Genomic DNA, 26,834 nt, shown 5'->3' with positions numbered 1-26,834 from the left:
GGGGCCGGGGGGGGTCCCTGTGCGGCCCAGCCCGGCAGCGGCTGCCCCCCCCCGGCGTCGGCATCGGGGACGCCTTGAGGGCAGAACGCCGTGCGTGGCTTTCTGCGGGCCCTGCGTTCCCGAAGACAAACCACCGGCCAACCGACCCCCGCGAAGGAAAGCCCAGCACCTGTCTGTGCGTCGGTTTGTGCTGTAGGAGAGGAGAGCTGCGTTCCCAGCCATCAGCGTGGTGCCGGGTGTAGCGAACGCCGGTAACAACTGTTGGACAGGCGGGCTACGAAAATTAAGAGCAGCAGTCTTATTTTACAGCTATGCAAAAAAGCAAAAATGACATGAAATCCCCGCACCTTTCTTCTAAAGCCATTTGAGAGCGTTACGATTTTTTCAATATACTTCCCTTATAAATTACAGTATATTAACCTTCTTCTGGGACTTCTTTTTTCATGCCACAAACTCAGCAACTTTTAAAACAGCTTGATCCTAGTTAGGTCATTGCACCTACAGTTTGGTTTTTTACACATCTTTTTTTTTTTTTATTTGCAATACATACCACACTGCTCAGTGTCTGTGTATGGTCGATGAAGGAAGAACTGGACCACAAATTCTGCTACAGTTGCTGCAACCTTCAGTGTCCTGACCCGGAATACCTGAAAGGAGCCAGTTTAGCTGGAACAATTAATATTTTTATTAGTAGAAAACAGGAGTAGTATGTATTCTTTGTTAGAAATGAGTTCTGCCCATGTTCTACTCTGCATAGCTTTTACAAGTAGGAACAATTGCCTGGCTGAGGGAAAAAAAAAAAAACCCAAAAAACTGGGTTCATTTTTATTGTGTGACGCTATTACAACAAACACAAAAATTGATCCTACTACTGAATTCTGTGTCCCGTCGTCAAAGCTCAGAAACTGCTCACTGAAATCACTATAGTATTTTTTGATAATAATCTTCTAAACTCAGCCTTAAAAATGAGCTCATTGGTTTTGTTGAAACAATCTCTCCCCCCCAATCAGTCAAAATATAGTTAGAATCTTTATAAATAATAAAATGAATCTTACATTGGGAAGTGTTCGATACTTCAACTAACATTATTATTAAATTCAGCATAAACATACAATCTAAAATAGTTTTTCACTCCTTCACTGTTACATAGTCTGTAAATATTACATTAAATAGGCAATTAGCAGAGGTAAGAATTGTTATAAAAAAAATACTGTTCCCTTTCACATCTTTTTTTTCCCCAAAGTAACCACCTCTTGCACCCTATACATGAGTATTTATATTTTTCCACTTGGATCCAAAGCACATAAGCACTTGACAATCACCAGTAAAATACACTAGTGCTCATATATTAATAATATCTATAGGATATTCCAGCTGGCTTGATGATCATTAATAATTAGGGGTAGAAGTGTTCAAATGTTAATTTTATCCATTTCCAGTCTAGCTGCCATCCTTTCCTAGTCTCCCTGACACGTTATTTCCCCCTCTAAGCCCTGTGCTCCAGCTATCTTTTTATTTGCTAGGAGGAAATCTGGTAGTTAAGGGGGTTTATAACTACTGCATTTCTAGGAAAGAGTTTTTACATCATGAATAATGTCAGGTTTGGAATTACGGGACTGCAACAAGGGCAAATCCTGTGACAGGTAAGTGCGTCGGTTTCTAGGACTACTGTCCTGAAACCATTTCTCCTCTTTGTTTGAATATTTTTTTTTTTTTTAAAGAATATGCTTTATGTGCTGCATTTATGCCTGGTTTTTGGTTTTTTCCCCCTTGCTTACTCTCACTGCCCCATCAAGCTTGTTCTCAAAACATATTTAAAAAAATTAAGGAGGACTTAAAAGAGGTGATGGCTATAAAAAGACAGTACTTGTGGAGCCCCTAACCTGTCAGTTTGTAGGAAGTAGTCATCAAGTCACAAAAATATGGAAATAGCTATGGCTTGGAGCATGAAAATCAACATATGTAGTCATCATGTATTTTTTTGGAAGATAGGCTAAACAACCTCTGTCACTTTTTCCGTGCAACGGAACCCGCTTTCTCTTTTAGGGATCACCCTGCCACTTCCCATTAGCGTTAGCAGCACTCCGAATTGCAAAATCTTCAGATGAACGTGCCGAGTCCTGTCATTTCCCCCACGGGCTGTCTAGCGATGATAATCCACTAAAGGATTCTTTCATCCAAGTGGCGGTGTCCGAGTCAAATGCCGGCAACAGGCAGGGAAACCCAAACCTGTTGAGGCAGACGTCTGCCGGGACGGGAGCAATCGGAGCGACGGCCCTTAAGAGGGCGAGGCGGGGGACGTACTTTGCGCCAGCAGAATAAGTCCATGGGCTGCGCCCGTGATGGGAGACCAAGACCGCGATCGTGATGGCTGGAAGTTTGTGGGCCGCGATGCCGATGCTGGCCAAAGCAGGCCTGGGGCTGCGCTGTTTGGAGGAGTGCCTTGTCAGATTAGCCGTGCGGCTACTGTATTTGATGCTCAACCTGGACGGACAGGCCTGCCAGGCAGAAACTGCTCAGGCAGATGATGCTAGGGAGGACAAAAATTATCCACCGCAAGACTAAGAAGACAGATGACACCCAGCAGGAACAGCAAGCCAAATCTGCAGAATCCACAATGCAGCTGGCTAGCCCGAGGCTACCTGCCTCTTTGAAGTGGAATAGACATCACCGACGAGCTGTCAAATTAGATCACCAGCCTGGAAATGCTGAAAGAGATTTAGTTCTTCCAACAGAGAAGGGAAAGTTTAATAGATGAAAATCTTCCTAAAGGGGCCAAGGTAGCGTAGGGAGGGAAAGGGGAATCCTTCAGATGCAGCAACGATGAAGAATTACTCACCTCCCGCCTGCCTGCAGAGTGAGAGATGGGATGCGCAGCGTTCTGCAGCAGCCGCGGTGCCTGTAGTCACTACCAGCGCGGAAAATAAAGGCCACGCCTGCAGAAACGTGCACAGAGCAGCAACAAGTAACCCTTGATACAAAAGCAATTCCACCCCCCCCCCCCCCCCAATCTGTGGTATCTTTGTATATCGCCCTGGAGCTGGGCTCTGAAGTACTATAAATCTAATATTCGAGACATGCAGCGGTGGGATACAAAGACCCAGCCTGAATCCGAAAGCTCGGCGCAGCAGAGGCGCACGATGGCATCTCCCCTCACGCATCTTTTGCAGTAAAATTCAAGCACAAAAAATGCATGGAATACAATTCAATTTTGATAAATCCAGAACAAAAATTAAGATTACTAAGTGAGTAAGCATGTGCTCAGGTGTATGGTGAATATGAAACCTGGCATTTCCGTTAGGGACAGCAGCAGCACGATCCAATTATAGATGCAAAGAAGAAATACCGCTCTTAGGGGGAAAATATTAAACGTATTAATCCATTAAGCAGCTGCATCATTGCAATTACACTTTGAAGTTAAAGACCGTGAAACACACCAAAGATTAAAAGTGGTAAGATTGAAAACCAAAAGGGAAAAAAAAAAGAAAAAAAAAAATCAAAATAGGCCTACAGATCCCTCTTCCTAGCGAAAAAATTCAAAAATAAGAGGTACAAAAAATTACATACTAGGTTCTCTATACACATACAATTATAAAATCAATTTACGGCCATACCAAGGCAAATTTACTTGAAGAAAAATCGTGATAATGTCTCTATTCCCAACTTCAGCATTCATGTAGCAGACAAACCATAAATCACCTCCAGAGGTGCAAACAGAAGATGCTAGCAGATCAGAAAGAATACGAACCGGACCTCTGAAAGATTACACTGGATTTCTTGATAATGATTTTATAGTTGTACCTATTCCTTTATTTTCATCTCTCTCAGCTAATCTCTTTAAGTACTTTGTCCTCATGTCTTCCAAATCCACAGCACTGAGAAGCAGAGTTTTGATTATCTACTGCTTTTTAACCAAGAGAATAAAGATGCCCAAGTTCTACAGCTCTCTTCATCTGTAATGTTACTTGGCTGTATTTTATTTCATGGACAAAACCAGGTTAACACTTCTAAGTCACCTTTTCATATAAAATAGTTAATATAAATGAGTGTCTTATTTGAACTGCAAAGTACTCACGTCCATCTTAAACCTTAGTTAGAGTCTCAGCTCCGTGCTAATAACCCAGGATCCACACCCACGATGAAGAGTCTAGATTACTCTTCCATCAGCTATAATTTAAGTAAGCGTGTGTATGCATGTGTGCAAGAGAAAGAAAGCAAAGCTGAAGAATTATTTTATCAAGATACTCCAATGAGCCAACACCTATTGGGAAGTTTAAGATGTACCTTAAAAAAAAGAAAGAATAAGTCCCCCATTTCCAGGCCTATGTTCTTCCAAAGATTCAGACAGTAGTAAGAAATTCCTGGGAGAAGGGCTACTTGCAGTTTAGAAATATTTTGAAGAGGGTAGGGTAGGCTATAGAGAAGGATTAAAAGATTAAAAAAAAAAAAAAAGATTAAAACCATGTGAAAACATTACCTCTTACAGGCAAACAGCTAAGATGCTAGCTAGGAGACTTCATGGTCCAAATGCCCCAAGAATCTCTAGCAATTCAATAGGTGCAAATCTCTTGAAAGCAAGTACTCACTACGGGTGGGCAGTGAAGAAAGGTAACAAAACTTGCTTGATTGGACTGTTTCAATTGCTAACCAGAAGGGATACCTCCTAACTTGTTTTCTGTGTGGAAAACTGGGGTGCCAACCTGGTAGGTAAATCACTAATGACACAAAAGAACTGTCCCTAGAGACTTCTGAAGTCAAACTGAACTCTCACTTGAGAATGAAGTTACACATACAGACAACTGAAAATCATCAACATATTTCTAACATATCTGATGCAATACTTGAACACCTGTTTCAACCTGGCTTGCCTGCAAGCAGTGGTCATCTTGGCATCAAGTGGAAAAAGACAAGTCAAAGTGGTAAGTGTAAGATTTCACTGAACACTTACAATTATCATATTTATTTCACTGTTGAATTCTTCAGTTGCTGAAAGGTTGTCATGCAGCACTATCTCACCATATGGCAACAACCTCAAGTCCTAGAGGCACATACTTAAAAGACCATAACATGTCAGGCCCCTTGAATAAATTAGATAGAACAATTATGCAAAATAATAATACTGCAATGATGAGATACATTAACAAATGAGAGTGTCACTGTTCATGAAATGCTGTGAAAATAAATTCTACACACCACTATGGTCATCATCATCATCAAACTGTGAAGCAACAACAGTAAAACAACATCACAGTATTTACTGTGCCCTTCAGCAACTGAAATTTTAGGAAAGGAGAAGGGGGTTGCAAGGGAGGAAAGTCACTTTTACTAATGTTCAGTGAAAGTATAATAAAATATTACAGAAACAGAAAGACAAGTGCTAGTAGCTTTAAAACCAGCACATTTACCCACGCACGCTCTTTATAGAGACCATCAATGTTAATTTGAAAGCTCACGTACACTAGACCTCATCTGTAAGTAATATGAAGCATCATCGTAAAAAAAGTACCTCATACAATCTCAGATAGACCTAGCCGCATTTTTATGATTTTTCAGAAGTTTTTTTTTTTACAGATTTAGTTGTCCTTGATGATCAAAAGGCATTAGACAGAAGAGGGGAAAGGGAAGGAAATCAATACCATCTGGTTTTCCCAGGCATCTCTATAAAGGCAAAGTCTCAATTCATCCTTCTTTGCATTTAACCCTCTACCCCCTTAAGTTTCTCCTCGCAGGGGAGAGAAAATTGAAATGCTCAAGTTAGCACATGATAATGACTAAATGCCTTTTAGATAGTACAGAGTTAAATTTTACTAAACCACTTCTAAACATTTCATCTTTCTGTTAGCTGAACTTTTTTTTTTTTTAATAACATTTCAGCAGCAAGTAACACTTCTGTTCTACACCAGAGAAAACAAAACTGGCACAAGAGGCTAGGGGATACTGCAGCGGTAGCATGTAGGCACCTTGAGAAATCCCCACACTTGGAAACAGCAGCTGATTGGGATTAAAAAAAAAAAAAAAGACAAAAAAAGACACTTTGTATCATCACTACAAAGCTTGTCTGAAAAGATGACAGTATTGTTTTCAGCAATATTTTTAGCTCTGGTTCCATTTCAGTGTTCGTAGCTGTAATGTAAGCTGCTATTTCCATGAACGAAGGCTTGCACATACACTTTACAAAACTTAAATCATTCTCATTTGCAATAGCATATATAAAAACAAACAATCCATAAGATGAATGTAAAACTTGCCCAAACCTTGATCAAATGCACTGATGATTCCCACTCACGGCTCCCCTTCAGAAACTGAAAATGGTTCATTATAGTAGAATTTAGTAGAAGTATAGGTATTTTTTCTAAGTCACATCTCATCATCATTTGCTCCCAGCCAGAAGTGGGGAAAAAAAACCAAACTCACTTATATACATACTACTAGGCAACAAATATTTGAATAAATTGGGAAATAAGAGTGCAACTACTGACAGGAAAAACCTGAAGCCCTCAGGTAGTCAAATATGAAAAGCCTGGAATATAAAGTTTCTAACATATATTTGCACTAAAGCTCACTCCACAATTCTTGAACAGATCTCATGATTTCAGTAAGATCTTCATAATTAAGTAAACAAGGCCTGCCTCTAAATAGCAAAGAACAAGAATAACTAACAGGAGAAATGGTAGAAGCCAAGAATTAAGCCCCTGGGAAACAATGAGAACTTTTTCAAACCAAAGAAGAGTATCTTCGTTTTTAACAATGTAAGATATTCCTGAAAATAACAAACACTGTGTGCCTGTAAACCCTCTAAAGAAATTATATATATACAGAAGACACCTATTAGAGAGCTTGGAATTGTCCAAGTTAAGCTTACTCATGCAATTTTCTTCTGTCCTTTTATGTGTTAGGATACATTTTAATTACCTCATCTCATTATCTACCTACTTTTTTCTTAAGGCCTTGTAACATTCAAAATGCTCAAACAGCTATCCAAGATATCCTTATATCTACCTTGTATCTACCTTATTGGGTGGGAGGCTCCTAAAGTATCACACAAGTTAAGACAAAAGAATGTACAACTGAAGTTGTTTGCTCAACACTGTTGTAGAAACCAACACAGAAGTTTATCAACTAAAATACCAAAATATTTTTGTATTTCTTTCAGTGCTTTAAAAGAAGTGTTAACTGAATTGTGCAGAAGGTAATTACCCAATTCAGATGTATCCTTAGGGCATTATATAAGCAATTTTAAACTTGTTAAAAATAAAAATGGAGGGACCACATTCTATGGTGAAATGACCTGTCCAAATGTCTGATTCACCAAAAGTGTCTTTGGTTTTAAAACAAACTTCAAAACATTGAGAGTGAAATTCACAGGCTACCTCATTATCTTAAACTGAGGGAGGTTTTTTGGTTTTGTTTGGTTTGGTGGTTTTTTTTAGCATCTTGAAACTTGCATTTACACTTGTGTGGAAATACCATATGAAGTGAGACATATGCAAAATCTTGAAAATCACTAGCTTTGTTACCCAGTTTGAAAGCAAATGCTTCTAGAATCAAAATAAAAGTTCATATACCACAAAATGAAGCAGCAAGTGAACTAACCTTTTAAAAATCTTCATTTTCTTTACTGAAGAAAAACTAAGAAGTTTCACAGCCAGATTAAGACTACAGTTTTAAAATAATTTATTCAGTCACATAAATACTTTGTAACATTTGCATGTTCCCTTTTTCACATCCTTGGCACACAATATAGCTCTTAACTTTTACAAAACTAGTGTAAACATCCATGGAAAATAAAATTAAAAGAAAGCGGGACATACGTAAAAATTCAATAAATAGCAAAAGGAGTGAATGATTGAAGGAAAATAAGTAATTCTTTCCTACAAAGACCATGTAATTACTCTTGAATGTTTAATTCAAAGTACTTTTCATTTTTAAAAAATAGTGAATTAAAACTCAATTTCCATCTTTCTACCATTCTTGCATTTAATCAGATACATGATACAGTTCTTTAACTAGTTCAAATTCTTGAATGAACAATAGCAATTCAATGCAATTATATTATTTGAGGCATCAACAGTTTTGGTTCACATACAGAAGGTTACAAACCAGTATTTGCAAGTTAGTGGTTTTGGACAGCGTAACTTCTAAACTCCCAAACACCCTTCCAACATGACGTTAAAATTTTCCTTAATGAGCATTAGTGTATAATCTGTTCTTGATAAAGATGACATTAGACAGATGTTGTCGGACACCTGGATAATGTTGAATGTGGTTGAACCAACGAGACACATTAAGGTATTTCTCCTTTTCTTGCACTGTGAGGTCCACCTGCATGGAGAAGAAAAATAAGGAACCAACAATACAAGGCACTGCACCATTAGTGTCACAACATGTGGTAAGGTAAAATAGAAGTGGATAGTTCTACAGCTGATTTCAGCTCACATAAAAAGTTGTTACAGTCCAGCAGCATTTTATCTTAATTTCACATATTACAATTCACAGCCCAAAATACATATTTACTTTTAATTTACTCAAATGAACAGACCTGGAGGGTGGAATATACATTTGTATGATAGAGAAGGGTGAAAAAGGGCATTAGCTTGCTTGAATTTAATGCATCTGTCTATCCATACAGTATTGGGGGGTGCAGGAAAGAGTTCCACAACATGCACAAGTCTTTCACTTTAGCTGGTGGTCTTGCCTCAAAGCGACTACTTTGTATGTCAAGGAATATTATAAGCACAGGAATAAGGTTTTTTTCAGGCATTTTCAGACTGGATGGAAAAATTGAAAGTTGTTTTCCATTTTGAGCAATAGTCATACAATAGTTACTAAGAAACCGCATAGCTTAACACTTAACTGTTCAGATGTGCTAGCTCACATCATTAAGATAGCAATGGCATGATTCAAACTACCACAGTAAACCAAACTGGAAACCTGTCCATACTTCATAAACATATTTAAAGTACTATCACTTACTCCTACAGTTTGAGGTCCTGCTGTTCACCAGAGTTCTCAAGTGAACAGCACAGTCACTTGCCTATTTTAAGCCAGATGTACAGAGCTGCAAGATCAGTCAGGAAGAAGCCTCCAACTATGATATAGCTATTGCAACAGCTCCTTGCCACAGAATTGTGGCTAAGATTAACAAAGAGCTTCAAGCCTACATTTACTTTTATCAGAGAACTGGCTCAGATAAAGTCACCTACAATTACAGATCTTAACTATACCTTTCAATGTCTTCTAAGTTCAAGTCAGCAACATCCTCAAAGCTTCGCTACAAGGTCTTTTATTACTTCTGAGTCTCAAGCCAGCTGTAGAAGAACCATTCCCATCCTGTATCACCTGTATTACTGTTCCTTGACTAGCAGTTTTAGGTCTCCTCATTCCCCTGTAATGAAGTTAGCTCATCAGTTTAGACAATGATCTGTTTCCTCACATTAACCTACTACAACTGAATTACAAATGGGGTAGTCCTCAAAAGAAACTACAAAAACTGCATCAGGAACAAAATGCGAACTTCACATCAACTACCCTATCTTATCTCACCAATACTTAAGCCAATCAGTGCAGGATTCACCTCACTTCATTTTCAGTTAGCTAAGTTAGCCATCAAGCTTAACTTAGTCATCTTGACAACACCTGCAGACAATGAGAAAGGGTGCACCTGTAGAAGATAGTTTTAACAGACAAATCACTAGCTAGACATGCCTAATATTTTTCATGTTTAGACTTCTAAAGCTAATCAAGGTTAATCCCCTCCTCAAAAGCTAAACAGATGGCATATTCCTTATGCCTTGTTCTACAAACACTAGACTTCATGGATAATGCAGGTTCACTGCAAATTTGATCTTGGGCACAGGACAGCTGGAAACAAATATGTTCCAACAAACTTTAAATCACAGGAGGGGCTACGGATACACATTTACTCAGCTGGACAAGTGAAAAGCTGGTGTGCAAAACTAACTCCATGTTAGATTTCACTTCATGACACAGCAGCCCTTTCAATTTCAAGAGTTGCCTATAACATTTGCTGCTTCTCCTTACTGTTCTTTCACACAGCCCAGCACTTGGCTTAGAATTAGAAAGCTTTAAACATGTAGAGGTAAAAAGAAAATAAGGATATATACTAGAAGATGAACCACTCCAAAAATACCAAGGAAGAGTAATTTCAAGGAGTTGCAGGAAGGAATTCTAAACCAATGCCACATAGCATTAAAGCTCTATTAACAGGACGTTAAGAGGAACTGTGGCAACAATCAAAAAGCAGGGATCTTGCAGCTGCTCCAAAACCCAAGCAGCTCTTCTTCCTATGGGACTCATCTGCCAGAATACAAGCATAGCACTGCACGTGTATTTCCACAAAAAATTCTGCAGTTTTGAACTGTTATGAACCCCAGTTCAGGCAGTACGAGAAAATCTGTTTTTTCTTGCTTTTTCTTGGTATGGAAATGTAAACACTACTCCTACAGCTATATAGTCCGATAGAAGTGCACAGACAAATCAGTTAAAACACAGCCCCATATTATTTTTGCTGAGCTAGAAACGTAAGAGAGTTAATCAGCATTAGCCAAGTGGAAGAGAATAACATGGATAAGGGGAAAGACTCCAGAGTTTTTAAAGGCATTACAAACAAAAAGTGGAAGCTATTAAAATGTAACACTGAGTGCTTTGCAAATTGCCTGAGCTTCTGCAAGTACAGTATATTCAGGACAAAACGCCCCCATGCAGTACCATTTAGGGGAAGATGCTTTTCATCACCTGCAGTTTGTTATAATTAATGGTAGTTGGAAGCTGGTGCTTGGTGTGAAGCTGTAGTACCATTCACAAAGCAACATAGAGCATGAAAAGAGCAATGTGTGTACTCTAAGGCCATCTAAAATTACTGAAAGTGAAGAAAAGTGTTTAAGTATGAGCAGATACTAAAAACACTGTCACTTTAAGTTCTGTGAGTGTTGTACACTTCAAGTTATAATTACAATACCATTTTTCAAAGTCTTTAGTGCGTAAGCACTTGATTATGAAAATGCTGAACTAAACTTCAGATTTTGCAGCGGATACAGTATTTCCTCCCCATAATTTTATACTGGTAATTCTCAATCTTCGCATTTCTCTGATGTAAATAAAAAATAAGGTCTGGAAAACTAGTCCTCCTCCATTCTGTTAGTGTAGTGAAAAAACATCTGAAGGGCAAACCAGACAGCCACTCTAATAACAAAACCCCTTTCTGTACTCTAGGCACAACAAGCAGGATATTTTTACTTATTTACATAATGTACTCTATCAGTGAAATATATTAAAAAGCACTTTGTGGCATGCTCTACTTTTTACTCAGAAGATAACTCTTGGGTTAATTGTTTAGAGATCACTTCCATGGCATTTTTTACAACATTTTGTTAGATGGGTATTTTCTGTTCTTCCTCATTAAATTAGATAATTCCCCCAAGTTAAGAAAGGCTGCTGTTCTGCTGTTAAAATAATTATTTGCTATTAAAGCAATTATTTTAATAGCAAAGAAGCAGACACTCAATTTGACAGGCTTTTTTTTATGTCATGGAAAAAAAAAAAAAAGTCTCATTCTTCCACCACAAGGCTCACAAAGGGTAACCAAGGTGGTCATCATACAATGCAACTAGAAGAGTTTCTAGAAGGACTATAAATACACAAGCTTTAATTATATTTGTTTTCAGAAGCATTGGGGATGCAGGCTTAAATTCCCATTCCCACACGGTGCATGTGCATGGAAAGTCTAAAAATACCTGTCTACATCTGAAGTTCTTCAGCATCAAGAAAAGGATACTATCTCACTTTTAAATTTAGCCTTTAGGTATAAGGGAAAGAGAAAAAACAAAACCAGTTGAATGGTGTATTTAATGAAATACATGTACATTCACATAGTTTTGACTAATTTTCTGCTGTTAAAGGAACATGCTTAAAATTAAATCTTTTCTTTAAAGTAAGACTGTTTTCTGCAATTCAGTTTAAGTATCATTTCTAGCATCATTCTTTAGAAGGAAAGCCCGTTATCCCAGTACAAATATAAGCAGCATATCAGTGAATATTAACAAAAATTCATGGCAATCTGTTTGCTACAGGAAATGTTCATTATGAAAAAAATTAACTGGAAAACAAACTACTATTGGAGTCTCATTATAGTTCAGTATTAGTAGTTCTGACCCGAGGAGAACAGCTTTGTTTGTTTTGTACTTGATTTGACCCCAAAATTTTGACTGAGGCTTCTTCCATTTGCAGATATATTCCACCCATAAGTTATTTTTTTAGACCACATTAAAGAAATTTTCAAGTCAGACATATATTTGAGACTACTTCTTTGGTTCTGACAAAATTTTTGAAGTATAAAACCAGACCAATCTTCGTATTGATTACTTCTCTTAGAACTGGACTTGTGCTGTTTGAAAATACTTAAGAATAAAAGCATAGGGAAACTTTTTAAAAAATTTTAAATAAAAAAATGATATGAAAACAAGTTCATTACCACAAGGGGAATTTAATGCTTAGTGATTGCCTGAACTATCTTCAAGCAATGCTTCCAAATTCATGTTTCCTCTGCAATCTATGCTTTAACCTAGTAGAACTTCAGTGTTCGTCATATTTATCCACATACGTATTTAAGTAATCAAAGTGTCTGAAGATAACAATATTTATATTAGATACATGGAGGCATGGAATTACATATGACAATGTAAATCCCACTGATTGAAAAAGCTCATTTAGACAGTATGAGGCATTACATTTTTTGAGTGTTTGTGACATATTATGATGCAGAACAATTTAGTTCCTGTTTATTATTACAAATGTGTAGTTCTAATTAATAGACTCAGTCTGCAAGCAGCCTGAAACACTACCTGTGAATCTGACCCTCACTCCTTAAAATACTAATTCCCTTCCCACAATATGGATATTTAAACACAGAGTACTATTGTGCTTATTAAGAAAACTAGAAGGGAGAGGAAGAATGAAAGAAAGCCATACAGCTGCAAAATTAAGAGTTGTTGCTGTTCAGTAGACAAACTGATTAGTAAGTTCAAATGGACAAGCCTGGACAGTGAAGAATCAGGTTCCAGAACCCCCCCTCTAGATACCGAGAAGGGCAGAATGAGGGTGGGAGGAGGGGAGGAATATAAAGATGTATGATCTATATTCAGAAACACTAAGAAAGGAAGATGTAACCACAGGTGAAGAAGTGAGCAATAGGACTGGGTGGTCTTACAAAGCTTTTCAATGAAATGTACATCCAAAGGTTTTTAAAGTTTTAATAATACTTGGCTCATTCGGGAGGATCATGGTATGTCACTAATATTTACAGTATTCTATGACTAACATTTGTGTTAGCCTGTAGCTGTTAAGTCTATCAAAAGCAGAGAGATTAATCCTAAAGGTCATCATCAGTAACATTTTCAGATCAATTTTCTAGACAGCTTGACGGACAGCAAGAACTGTGGGTCTCCTCCTCCCTGTGCCTCCCATTTCTACCTCCTCTCTTGAGGGATTATAGGAAGCATTTATTAGTATTTTGCACAAGGCTTAGCTGAAACAGTGGTGGATATGTCAGACTGCTTCCCTGGACGACATCACGTTAAGAGATACGGCAGCTTTCCCTGCCTCCCCATCTCCCACCCTTTAAAGCTTAGGGCAGAGCAGCAGCTCTGAACTTACTCTCTTCTCATTACAGGAAAAATAAAAATAATTAAAAAAATAAATCACAGGATTCTACAGTTCAAGATCTTACCTCTATAGTTAAGTACTAGTATTAATCAATTCCAAAACCTTCAAAATACATGTAATTCCTAGCTAGTAGATTCCAGATTTTCCTCTTTCTTTAGGATAGCCACCCCATTATTTGCCCTTTATACCCTTCCGATTCAGAAAACTGTCTTCCATGAAATCAAACATTTCAGAAACAGATGCTGTACTATAAACTTGTCCCAAGTAGTGTCTGGATGGTTGCAGGCACCCAAGAGCACCAAGTCATTTGTTTTTACCATCTGTTCTATTTCCCAAAGCAATAACTTGTATCTTTTCTTCTTGATTAGGTGGTCTACTCTAGAGCAAACTCTAAATTTAAAATATGCTTGATTTTCCCCTGCCTAAGTTTTTTTTAAGTCTCATTTGCACTCATACTCTCTTACAGCACATACAGTCATGTTTTTAGAAAGTACTTATATGTTTTTTCTACGTCTACATACCATGTGTGAAAGGTAACCCATTCTGACACTCTAGTCAACACATCTATCCTACTACTTAAGATATTTTACAAGGCAAATAGGATTTAACAGAATTACTTCTAAGTGACTTACTCTTAACATGTTTTCAAAAACCTTCTGAAATTAAGCTTCCCTTCCCTATCCTATGCTTGACACTCTCTCATTTGAACTTTTACTCCTGGACAGTCAACATAGATATACTTAAGTTGTCTCTCATTTTTGGTAGTATTTCATTACTTGATCTTCCCCCTGCCTCCCTTTTGAAGTGTAGCATTCTTGCACTCTTCTCCCAGAGCCCTGCTTTTCATTGTATGAGGTAACCATTCAACCAGTTGATTGAATTCACCGATTCTCTTATGGCTCACACTTTTATATGCATTCATCCTTCAGGAACTTAATTGACATGCATCTTCCATAGCACCAGCAGCATTTCTCCAATACTAATAAGGTCAGTACTTTCAGTTCTGACATGTCCTTTCAGTTTCATTTCTCTATTTCCCCATGTAGTTGTGTAAGCAGTCATGTTTCAGACTTGAACAGAGAGAGTCCTCATACCTAGAAACACAGGGATAGGTATCGTCCTTCTTACATTACATAAACTAAAGCATTCTGGACACCACAGAGAATACACTTCTTTTGACAGATCCATAGCTAAATATTAAAAAAAGTAAAAAATTAATAACTTAAAAACAAGTTTATTTGAAGTTCTTGTAAGAAATCTCTCCATTTTTGTTCTGTAATTGTCACTGATCAAATCAGTAGGTCAGCTTCTATAATAATAAACTGCCCTTTAGATAAACAACAACATGACAGTTGTACATATAAAAATAATGCAAATAACACTTACCATGACATGATGCAATCCATAGTACATCAAAACGTCTGCTAATGTAAAAATGTTTCCTGCAAGGTAGACTTTATCTTCAAGATGTATGTTAAGATTCTAAAAAGGAAAAAGTCATTATATTGCTGTAATATTGACTTTGTAAGACAAAATATTAAGGCAATTGTTAAAAATAACAGAAAACTTCCTCTGGAGACCATGCATATAAAAGTAAACTTCAGCTTTAATTTATCCCAACTCAGCAAAGGAGAAAAACATTAAAAGAAGATAAAATTTCAAAAAAGTGTCAAGATAATAAACTCAAATATCCTCATTCTTTGACAGTGAGAATTCAATAAAATTTAAATGTTGGTCTCTAAACAAAGTGCTAGCCAGCTTGCTGCTAGCACATAATTTTTCATAATACCCCCACTTACATCCACTCAAATTTTTGTAAATACAAGTGTGATTTATTTTACGTATTAAGCTGACTCCACAGAAATACTTTCAAATCTGTCTTTTCTTGGCTTCAAAATACTGGAATAAAAAAATGCAAGAGTGGTATATTTTTTTTATTAGCGCATATGACTCAGAAGCACCGCTGTTATATGTTTAACATTTGTTAAGAGGAAAATGCAGTCGTATGATCTAAGGAGAGCATATTGCTCTTCCAGCAGCAGCTTCTCCTGCCCTCCAGTACTTACTCAATGCAGCTGGTCAGCAAGGTTCTGGAACTGCAAACATGTAAGAACCAGGGAAACACAAAGGGATAGTGGGGTGGGAGACAAATAGCACATTTCAAGCTCAATGCCAGAAACGTGATGCCCATCAGCTGGTATCATCTGACACTTGCTTTTATTAATGTTGAAATCACTGCTAGCAATTCTTAATGACTGGTACTGTCGATTCAGTTGCTATCTAAGTCTGTATGAAGAGAGCACTGCTTCAGCATTTTAAGATTATCTCTCTCTCAACAAGACCATATCAGAGGCTATAAGAGTGGGTAGTAGAAGGCTTCCATTTAGGTTCAATGAATATTTCAGATCTGTATCACCGAAATACACTTTTTCATGGCTTTTTGTATGCAGTCATTCTCTGCCAGAAAACAGGAGGCTGACAGACTTCTTGCTCAAGCGTATAACTTCTGAGAACACAGGCATCGCACATCAGCCCTACCTCTCTACCTGTCCTTCCTCTTCTCCACATCTTACCTACTTCTCATCCAATTTATACACCTTTCTGCCTTCTACTTCCCCCTAAAGAAAGAAATGTAACAGCAAACAAAGTTATCTACTTTAACTCTGATCCCAGCATAAGCAAGCTTTAGTTTTATAATGTTCTTTTTATGAAATATATGAAAACAGTTTCCCAGCTTTTCCTTGGATTTGGAAACTCTTCCTGCTAGTATTCCTCTACTGGTTGAAAAAACTTGTAGTAAATGCACTCCTTTTCCTCAGAGATCTCCTTAAGCCACCCCCTCCCCACAGCCCCAGAAACAGAGGTAAGCAACTTAAACATAACCACCATTTTTCAAAACATGCCTGAAATAATTTTTCAGTCTCAATTACAGCATGTTCCATTTTAAGACAACCTTTTATATAAAAAAAGTCTAGGGCAAGAAGGGGTTTAATAATTAGTGAACAATTTAAAAATTGCATTTAGCCTTAAGCATATTGCAGTTTTTGTGGTTCCATAATTTTATTGATATGGAGACATCCTACAGTGCATACATAAAAACCCCCAAAACACAAAACTAAAATGCTGAGACTTTAAGACATCTGACCTTGCATTTGCATTTGACAAGTTTGAGTCCATTATGCCACCTTACTGTTTCTTTAATAACCTCTTCATGACAGGACTCCTGTACTTCTGTAATATTTAAACATCCTCACGTCTGCTTTGATTTCTTTTATTAGAGCAAATCAGGGAAAAATATTAACCCCTGCATAGTTAAAATTCTGTAAGGTCATCTGCCCCTGGCTATGCAGCTTCTTTTCTTTAGACTGGTTTACTGCTTTGCTCATGTTAGTTAGCTATTAAATTACTTCAAACACATAACTACAGTTCTGAGGAATTTCATACACACAACACAAAGACAAATACAATATTAAGAAGAAAAAGCTTGCAGGAATTAAAAAAAAAATCTCTAGAGATCTGTTTACTAGAATAAAAATCATAAACTTGTCTATTCTGATCAGCATTTTTCGTTTGGATTAACCAGAAACTCCAACATACATTATAATGACAAGTAACACCACTGAAATTATATCCCCCCGCCTCCCTTTTCTTCTTAGTCTAGGCTATGGAATCAGGATTTTGTAAAGTAATCTCTGAAGGTACAATCAACACAGTTATTTTCCTGCTCAAAATTTTGGATTTCTGCATCAAAGAAGTTATGGCATGCTAACTCTTAGTTTTATACATCTTCAAGAGGTAAGCTAGTTTCTATGCAGCAATGTTGTTTGCCCAGTTTTTCAGGATGGGTTAATATCATACAAAGATGGGTTAATATCATACAAAGAATAAATTTGTTCTTTGCATGTACTGCACACATATACTCAAAATACTAATCAACTAAAAAATTCTAAAACTTTAAAAGCAAGATAAGTCATTATAGCGTGAACAATTACTTATTCTGGTCTTCAAATTTTATGAAGTCAGTTAACTGAGCAAATGGAATTTGACAAAAATGGTTTAGTTTTAGATAAATTAGCATATAGTTTACAATTTTGCTTTTGAACATGTATTTTACTCCCATAAAATACAGACAGTTATTCTGATTTTATTCTGGAAGTCAAGCTAATTTTGAAACCTACAGAAACACCACAGTATAATTTTTTCTTCGTGTGCACTAGGCACATTTAGTTAATCTTGCCTCTTGGGTTATGCTTCCCATAGATGATTATATTATTGGCTAATAGCCAGCTGTGTTAAAATTCCTGAAAGTCAAGTTTCTTAAGTGACCACGGTATTAAACTGAAATAGTGTTCCTGTCCTGAAGAGATTAATGAAAATATGAATACAAAACTGTATTTGAATTTCTGTTACATCCAGGAAGTTCGGGTCTGTTAGCTGTCATTTGTATCATTGTCTTTCACATAGTGAACGTCACTAAAATTGATTACGTGTATAGAATCCCAGTATTAAGTGACTGAAATAGTCTTGGAAGTTGCTTGTAACTATATGAACTTATTGTTGCAATCCCTCAGGAAACGCCTTCTCAAATCTCAGACAGTTATTTAAGGCATAACTACAGTCTGATGAACTAATATGCACTGAACAACTGCAGCAATTCAAATTCCATTTTTGGGTATGAGGGGGAAAAAGCAACGGAAAGAAGAGACATTGCATTATTTATGGACTAACTGATGGATTTCCATTTGCTTGTTCTATGGAAAAAAATCCAATTTACAGCCCATATCTAGAGTGACAGCTCAACACATCCCATCCACAGCACACTTATGACTACCCCACAGTATCGCTTACTGTCTTGTAAGTATGCAATCTAATTGTAATCCAATTCATTCATTAAGGCAACTGAATCTATTCCAGTCACTGCAAGTTGAGACAGCAGCTCAGATAAGTAACAGTTGCTTCTTACAACAACTCAACAGCTTACAATGGATGTACTCATACTCTGATTTTGTTTTGGATATTTTGTCTGTAACACCACACTGCTGGTATTTGTACTTCCCTTACACACAGAAGCACAACCTTTCAGTCAGCAATATTCTCAAGGTCATTTATGCCCTAAATGCCTTTATATCACACCATGCAAAGACAAAGAGCTGAGCACTCTCAAATGCCTCAGGAAAGCGTCTGACAACACAGAACCCAAGAAAAGGCTTCTGCAGCCATATCCAAGAAAAGCAGAACTGCGCTGTTGGGGCATAGCCATATTTTTAATTCTAATGCAAGACTTTTCTGTCTAACTGGCAACCTATGAGCTAAACCTGGTCTGGAAGAACATTATAATCAACATACTGCATTTCCTGTAAAAGACATAAGAAAATTGAGCAACATTTGTTGCTCAAATAATCAAAATTCATTTTTTTACACCTGTAAGCACACAAAAATATCCTAGTGCTCCCCAGAAAAGGGAGAGAAGTAAACACTGAATGTTGAAGTTTAAAAAAAAAAAATGCTTGCTGGACAAGCTTGCCAAAGTGGGTAGGCATCCCATTTAGAAGTCTGTCAAAAAACAGTGTACAAGAACTGTGGATTAACAGCATGGACAGAGCATGGATTAACTTGCTTATATATTGTGGAAACAGTAATTTTTCAAACAAGCATATTAAACAAGAATTGAAGCTCTCTTATTCAGACTTCTAATTGGATTTCATGACTACAGCCAGACAGCACAGGAAACTGGGACAAAACTAGTTGAAATCATGGAACATTTTTTGTACGAGACACTGGAAGTAGTACACAAAAATTCTTGCGTTATAATTATCCTTCAGAGACTACAGATTTCTACATGTCTATGGAAGCTTTTCTGTGAATTCAAGTACAAACTCCCAGTTATTTAAGAATATGCCTCTGAAGATGGGGGGGGGGGGGGAGAACCCTCAAGTTTTGAATACCTAAAATTGACAAAGCAGAGACATTCACATCTCCTGAATGGAATTCATTAACATCTAAGTAGACATTTGATGGTGCAAGCGTTTCACAAAGGTTCTCAATTCCTTCCCAGAAGAGTAAAAAAACTACTAGTTATCAAGCACAACTCCTCAGTAATTTTCAGATTTTTTTTTTTTTTTCCTATGCAGCTTAATTTACCACTAACCAAACATGGAAGAAGCAAAGGAAAATACCCTCTCACCTGTGGAAGAGAAAGTTAACATAATGCATTTGATATTATGTTATCACTGCTATCGACAATCATCATTCCTACATATCTTCTGAAGAACAGTCCAGAGGTATTGCTCCCATTTATTTTCTCCAGCACAGGAGCACAAATCAAAGTTAAACAAAACTCCAAGAGCACTTTCATTAGCCAGTTCTGAACAGTATGGCATTTGCTCTGAATGAATATAAAAAACCTGGCTGAGATGGTCTGACTACTTCATGATTGTTTTCATGCCAAGTAACAGCTTTAGTCAACATGTCAGTAAGAACAATTTAAGAACCTATTTTCCTAAGGCAGAAACCCCTTCCTGTTCAAATTAACAAACTTTAAAGCAGTTATTTACTGATGTTTTTCAGAACCACATCACCTCAGTTAAGGGTTAAATAGAGGCAGCCTAAAGTTTATAGCAGAAGTGACTGAACTGTTTTTGGCACAGCTTATTATAAATTGTGGCTCTAGGCTGCAACTGTCCCAAGACTGCCATTGTGTATTCCAGACACGTTGTAAAACTACAACCTCAGACTTGCCTCCCTATTTTAGTTTTTTTTCACCCGTACTCCCTTTTGGCATAGTATACTTTAATGGTAGGCTGCCTCTTTTTCTGATTAATCATGGTGGCAAGAGAACAAATTAAAAAAAAAATCTTAATTGCTATACTGTGAAATTATTAGTGCTGGAACAATTCCACAGCAGCCCTGTGTCAAAATAAATTCTGGCTATTCAACACCTGCTAAAAAAAAAAATCCATAGGAAAATTTTACAGTGGTAGTATCTATTAGAATATCCTTAAAGGCAGAGATTCTCCCTCAAGTAACATTAACCATTTCTCAGTAAGGAAATTTTGCTTTGTTTGGAAACACTTGATTTATCCACGTATTTGTATTTCAGTATATTGTCTTTTCTACACTGCCAGTGTGGCTAAGGCTAAAACTGAAGAGAGCTACCAGCTTCAGCAGGAAACCATCATATCTCTGCGTCTGGTTTTAATACTCAAATGCAGTTCCGCAAATACTCATCTGTGTGTGCTGACAAAGCAGGTATCATCACTTAAGCCATCCAGAGCAGATGTGTTTTGTTATAACAAGACAGAAGACTTGCTTTTGGTTTTTATATGATAGAAGGGCAAGAAAGGTAAAAAAAAGTTATTTATTTATCCTCATATGGTCTTCTCACAGTTTGGGAGAGAACAAAAGGCATCACAAGTTTGTTTGAAAAACAACCGGTATTACTTGTCATAAAGGTTTTTAAAAAAAAAAATTAATTACACAACAGGGACCTCTGAGGGCCACCTAGTCATACCATCTGGTCAAAGTACAGCTAAACCTGAAGTTAAACCCTGATTAGTCAATGCCTCCTTCAATCAAGTTCTGAAAATCCCAAAGGGTAGACAGTTTTCATGCAGTATCTGTAGAGTAACCATGACCATAAAGGTTTTGATAGTATTTGCACATAGAAAATAAGACCAGAGATGTCACAAAAAGAGAAGCAGTGTAAACAAACTCATGCTTAACCAATGGAAGATATTCCACAGATACAATGAGATTAAGATAATTCAGATTATCCGGGGTGTAAGTGAGAGAAACGGTTCTTTATGGCTTTCACCAAGTTGATCCTTGTAAAGCAGGCATGAGATTCCAAGCCCTCAAGACCAAGGAGGCTGTCAGTTTGAAAAGGACAACAGATTACTAACAAGGTTTTGCTTTGCACCATTTTAAGATGCAAGATTTTTGTTGATTTAAAGTAACTCTTGAACCCGGCTTCAGTTTATCTTTGGTTTCTGCAATAGTTCTAGCTGACTCAGACTCACCACACCTAACAAAAGTCACAAGTATTAATTAAGACTCTGCTAGCCTTGAGTAAAGCCAACCTTCCTAATACCTTGCAGCTCACAAAGCTATTTCTAAACCCAGACTCACTACTAGCACTGAGCATTGTGCACCTTCTGACCAAAACACACTTTTAAAGTTAGAAAAAATAAACACTTTAAAAATTGACTGAATTTCACTGCTGTTTCATACACACTTACTTAGTAAACAGAGACCTTAGCAGAGTGTAAAGCAAATTTTCTCTTCAAGCTCTGTTCCCAGAAGACTGCACAAATACTAATTACCAGTCACAAGGAATAAGAAGAAAAATAGAGTAAGTTTTGCCATCTACTCCCTGCCATCTGGCTGCTCAAACAGGATGACCCTCGAGATTCTCTTTCCTGCTTCCACCTGCTTAAGAGGAAGTAAGCTTCAGACTACAAGAGAAGTTTAATGCAGTAGACCAAAGCCTCCATACAAAGTAGCTCAATGTGAAGGGCAGTTTTGCAGAGGTTCCTTTATGATTTCACTTTTTACACACAATTCTGTCCAGTAACTCCTTTTGGTATCAATACCACATACCACAACATCAAGTGTGGCCTGTATTCCATAATTACCAAATCAATAAGAATAGCTCTTAAAACAATCAGAGCAGTGTCATCTCAAAATACAACACAACTTGTTTATAACTGAGGTTTTATGAAGATAGTAAGAAACTGGCATCTTACATGGCTAATAAGAGACTAGACAACTGAACAATCTCTAAACTATCTGGAAGGCTCTATGTAACAGCACTGCTTCATATATTTTACAGTTTAAGCTGTTTTCCCTCCTGTTTCAGGTTGCTGGCTTATTTTTGTCAATAAAAGTGAAAAGCAGCAAACAGGATAAAAGCCAGTACTTAAAGATGCTGTAAAGTCTTCAGCATTTTCTCAGTTTTATTAATTGGTTGTTGATACACACATTAGCACTGTGATCTTCAAGGTCTAGCCAGCCCAAAATTCAGTGGTAAGGTAATTAAGTGCTCCTTACCTTCAGAATTATTCTAGTATCTTCTTTACTAGAGCATCCATCTACTTGAGTCACTCTATATTCCAACCACTGCTGAACAACAGCTTTCTCTTCTGCAGTACTTCCAAGCAGTTGGTCTTTCTTAGCCTGTTTAACTAGGTGGGCAGCTATGGTAATTAATCCTGTCAGACCAGGACCATTGTTTGTTTGAAGAACAGGAACCTAGAAGAGGAAACAAAAGTGTAATGCTAAACAACTCATTCAAAAAGTAGTCTCTGTAAGAATAGCTAGTGGGTTTTTTATAGCTCCTTAAAAGGATCTTTAAAGCAATATATCAGAATTTAGAAGTATTCATACTAAAGGTAGTAACATAAAAAAACCCCACGTATATTCTCTTTTTACTCTATGGGGAGGTTTATTTTCAGTTTGTACAGAAGTGTATTCAACACATACACGTGGACAAACCGAGATGCTTTTAGCTCCAATTTACCAAATTCTGCCAATATTAGCAAGAAATAGTATTGCTCATTCTAACACTGGCAGAAATCTTATTAACTAACTTTTAACTCATTTTCAAATTCAGGACTCTGACTTAAGATTGTAAAGTCAGCAGCATCCAGTTTTTCCCTGAGCAGACTGCAGTAGCCATTTACTGAAATGCTTATTCATACTTACTGTTCTATTGCCAAATGCTCTGACAGAAGGTAGTAGTAGTTCACTGGTATTAGGGGAGGACAGCACAACGCACCTCTAGTTTTAACCATGTCTTTGTTTGTGACACTGCCACATGTTAAACTGTGGGAAAGGAAACTGAACTGCTAAGAGTCACAAATTAAGTGAATGAATTAAAACTCACTGCAACAGATGAAAGCCTATTCATTCAGTCATTTATGGCATCAAATGATAGAAGAGAAACTGATTAAAATGCAATATTTCAGAGGGTTTTTTTTAATAGCATCTGACCACACAGAGGAGCCTGTCTGTGTTCGGATTTAATTAGCATAAGATGCAAATTGAAGGCACAATAGTCATCTTACAGCTGTACCAAGAGTCCTTGACTACTATTCAATTTTTCCACTGAACATGCAGTCAGAAAAACTATGGACAGATCTAGTTACTTGATTTTTCAGACTTTACAGTAAGAGCATTAAAAAACTATTTAGGTTATTAAATAATTAAGGAACTTTTTGCAACCAAAGAATGCATATAGTGATATTTGGGACTCAAAAGCATAAACAGTAAATAAAGTCAAGAAAAAAACATATAAAAGTGTAAGGCAACTGCACAGCTTCTTTCCTCTGTTGTCTCTCAGAGGGAATCATGTAAAGGCCCTCACACATTTGTGACATCCTCAGCCCCACGTTACATTTTTCATGCCTCAGGTGCCTCTAAACCACGGAACTTAATGCTTCCATGTGAATTTCAAAATATCAAGACATCTACTTTAGAAGAGAAAAGTATTTAACAGCAACAGTTCTTCAATACAGATGCATTTCTGATACTAACAACGTATCTTTTGCACATAATTTAACCGCACCAGCACAGATATAACCGCCCTGGCACCAGGAAAACGCAGGGAGAGGAGAGTGGTGGAAGAGCAAGCACATTTTAAGCCGACACCCCTCCAACGACACACGATAACCCTTCCACAGGCAGATGGAAGAGGTTTCCAGAACCTGCGAGTAGGTGGCGAGGCCCTACAGCCACAACTTCAGGCGGGTGGTGAAGGAAGGGGTTGAGGGAGAAAAGGTGAAACCCCCGCTCGAGGGGAAGAGCTGACCGCGCGGGGATGCGCAGCTCAGGCCGGCACAGGGCCCGCCGGCCCCGGAGGGGGGTTGGAGGCGGGGGGAGACCTCAGGCACCGCGGCACACGTTGGGGAAGGGCAGGGGGAGAATCGTCGCGGCGAGCCGGGCCGTGGAGGCGGGAGGGGAAGGAAGAAGCCGTTAGGGAAGGAGGTCCGTGGACGCCCGCCCGCCCGCGCCGCGGCCCGCTCCCGGCCCCTCCTCGCTCCCTTCACCTTCCGCTCCCCCTGGACGCCGTACTTGTTCCCTTTCGGCAGGCCCAGCAACTTCTCCAGCAAAGCCAGCTCCTCCGGGCCCGGCCGCGCGGCAGCTGCCATCTCTGGCGGAGGACCACCTGGGAAAGGAAGGGCAGCGACGGCCACCACCTGACAACAACCGCCAATCCCATTGGAAGACCAGGCAACCACACCGCCGAAGGAACCGTCGCTGCTATTGGCCTGAAGGAGCCGGCCAGCCAATCAGAAGCTCGGCGCAGCCGACGCATGCGCTGAGCCGGGCTTTCCTTTGAAGCCCCGCGGGGGCGGAGGAAGAGCAGCTGATCACTAAGGACGCATGCGCAGACGCGGAGACACGTTCCCCCGCCCATATGATGGTTTGCGCATGAGCGCGGCGGGAGCGATGGGTGAGGGGTCTACGCCACGCCTCCTGGGTGTGGTCTCTGCCGGAGGGCGGGGCGAGCCGTGAGGGGCGGCAGGTGCGGCGGGCAGGCCCGGGCCCCGGTCCCGGTCTGGCGGGGGGGGAAACGTGGAGGCGGCGGGCTCCTCGCCGCTCCATGGGCCAGGCTCACCGGTGGCGGGGGCCGAGCATGCCCCGCGGCCTCCCAGAGCAAAGGCGCCGGCCGGCCGGCCCTGCCAGAGTCGGTTCCTACCTCGGGGTGCAGACAGCCTCCCTCTCCAACGGAAATAACGGCTGCTTGCTTCCCGCAGAGGGGGCGGCCTCCCCCCCCCATCCCCGGCGTCCCCCGGCCCCCAGGGTTCCGCCGCTGGCGGTGCCCGGGCCTGCCTGGTCCCCGGCTGCCGCTTCTCGGTCCGACGCGTCGCTCAGCGCAGCGGCAGCGTGCTGGCTTGTGGTGCGTCCGGGGGACACCAGGAGGTGAAGCGGGCAGACGCGTCTCCCCCTTGGCTCCGCTCGGGTTTCTCAGGCTAATGAGATGACACTGCTTACCCATCCCTTTACCGGGCCTGCCTTCCTCCACCCCGTAAATTTTGAAATTCTTGTCCAGGTGTAGCCAAATTAAGCAGAGGAGCTGAAGTTTCAGAGAGAGCGGCGTTACTAGAGATTTTGTGAAGTGAAGGAAGGAAGATCGTGCGGAACCGAGCCATTATACGAACCGATCAAGGGCATCAAAGGAAGAGGAGGGACAGAAATAGGGTTAAGAGAAGCGTCTTAATGAACCATGGTTAATGATAGTAGTGAAGTTAAGAGAGAAGAAACGCAAAATCTGAGCTGGCCGTGAAATAGCCTGGTTTAACTGCACGTTAGTGTTACTTGAGGTTTGTTAAAGATGTGATTTAATCACCTTTCTAATGGAAGATATTCTGCTGCAGATGTCATACCTGTACATCTGATCATAAATGTTAGAAATTAAAACAATTTTAGATTGGCAGGTCTATTTGTGCAGAATATCAAAGTGCAATTCTTGATAGAAGACTTTTAAACACCAAACTAGCATTTTTTTACTAAAAACAATGAGCTAGTCTTGTCCTACTACTGACAATTTCAAAATACAGACTCAGGGCTATCACTGTGTTAGTCATCTTAAATAAGATGATCCTGACAAATGTCCTGGTTCTTCAAGGAAGCGCTTTGTCCTGATAGAAGATGACATTTAGATTTGTACCTTCTGTTGCAGAAAAAGTCTGAAAGTAGCCACAGAGCCTTCCTCTGAGTGGGGAGCTATTCTGAAATCATTAGTGGATTCTTAAGCTTTTGCAGGAATTTGTCTGACCTTTTATATTAACATCTGCAAAGCTGCTCTTTTAAAATTTTTTTTTTTGTTCTGCCTTGAAAATAGCATTGTTCTTTGCAAAGTTTTTTTTTGATTCTTCAGCCCCTTTCCTGCAGCAATATTTTGAAATACTAGTGTTCCAGTTGTGGTCCAGTGTGATATCAATGAATAATCTAAAATTGTACAGAAAGACTCCATTTTCAGTGGGTAAATTGATAGAAAGGTTTTGCCAATTTTTTAAAAACCTAGTTGATTGTTTCATTATTGAAAGTGAAATCTTTCAGTAATGAAACATCTACCAGTAAATATACACCTACATTTACAGGTTATTTTATATATTTATAATTCTTAAATGCTTTGGAACCTAGAAGGTGAG

At 38.8% G+C, this 26,834-nt stretch overlaps 1 protein-coding gene across 4 annotated transcripts; it reads right to left on the bottom strand.

The window, feature by feature from the left end:
- Positions 1-543: 543 nt before the first annotated feature.
- Positions 544-24,917, bottom strand: EEF1E1 (eukaryotic translation elongation factor 1 epsilon 1). 4 transcript variants are annotated; one of them, XM_052775465.1, is made up of 5 exons: positions 24,726-24,917; positions 22,729-22,929; positions 15,067-15,162; positions 2,840-2,936; positions 544-647 (listed from the first exon to the last, which is right to left on the bottom strand). In XM_052775465.1, the coding sequence occupies exons 1-5, from the start codon at positions 24,825-24,827 to the stop codon at positions 559-561; spliced, it is 585 nt and encodes a 194-aa protein (XP_052631425.1). In that variant the 5' UTR covers positions 24,828-24,917; the 3' UTR covers positions 544-558. The 4 variants fall into 4 exon arrangements, with proteins under 4 accessions (XP_052631425.1, XP_052631571.1, XP_052631491.1 ...); XM_052775611.1 differs by lacking the exon at positions 544-647 and adding an exon at positions 2,677-2,708; XM_052775531.1 differs by lacking the exons at positions 544-647; positions 2,840-2,936 and adding an exon at positions 7,658-8,322.
- Positions 24,918-26,834: the final 1,917 nt, after the last annotated feature.

Source organism: Harpia harpyja, chromosome 1 (genome assembly GCF_026419915.1).
Source record: "Harpia harpyja isolate bHarHar1 chromosome 1, bHarHar1 primary haplotype, whole genome shotgun sequence".
Taxonomy (NCBI): domain Eukaryota; kingdom Metazoa; phylum Chordata; class Aves; order Accipitriformes; family Accipitridae; genus Harpia; species Harpia harpyja.
This window is presented reverse-complemented; position numbering and strand designations above follow the sequence as displayed.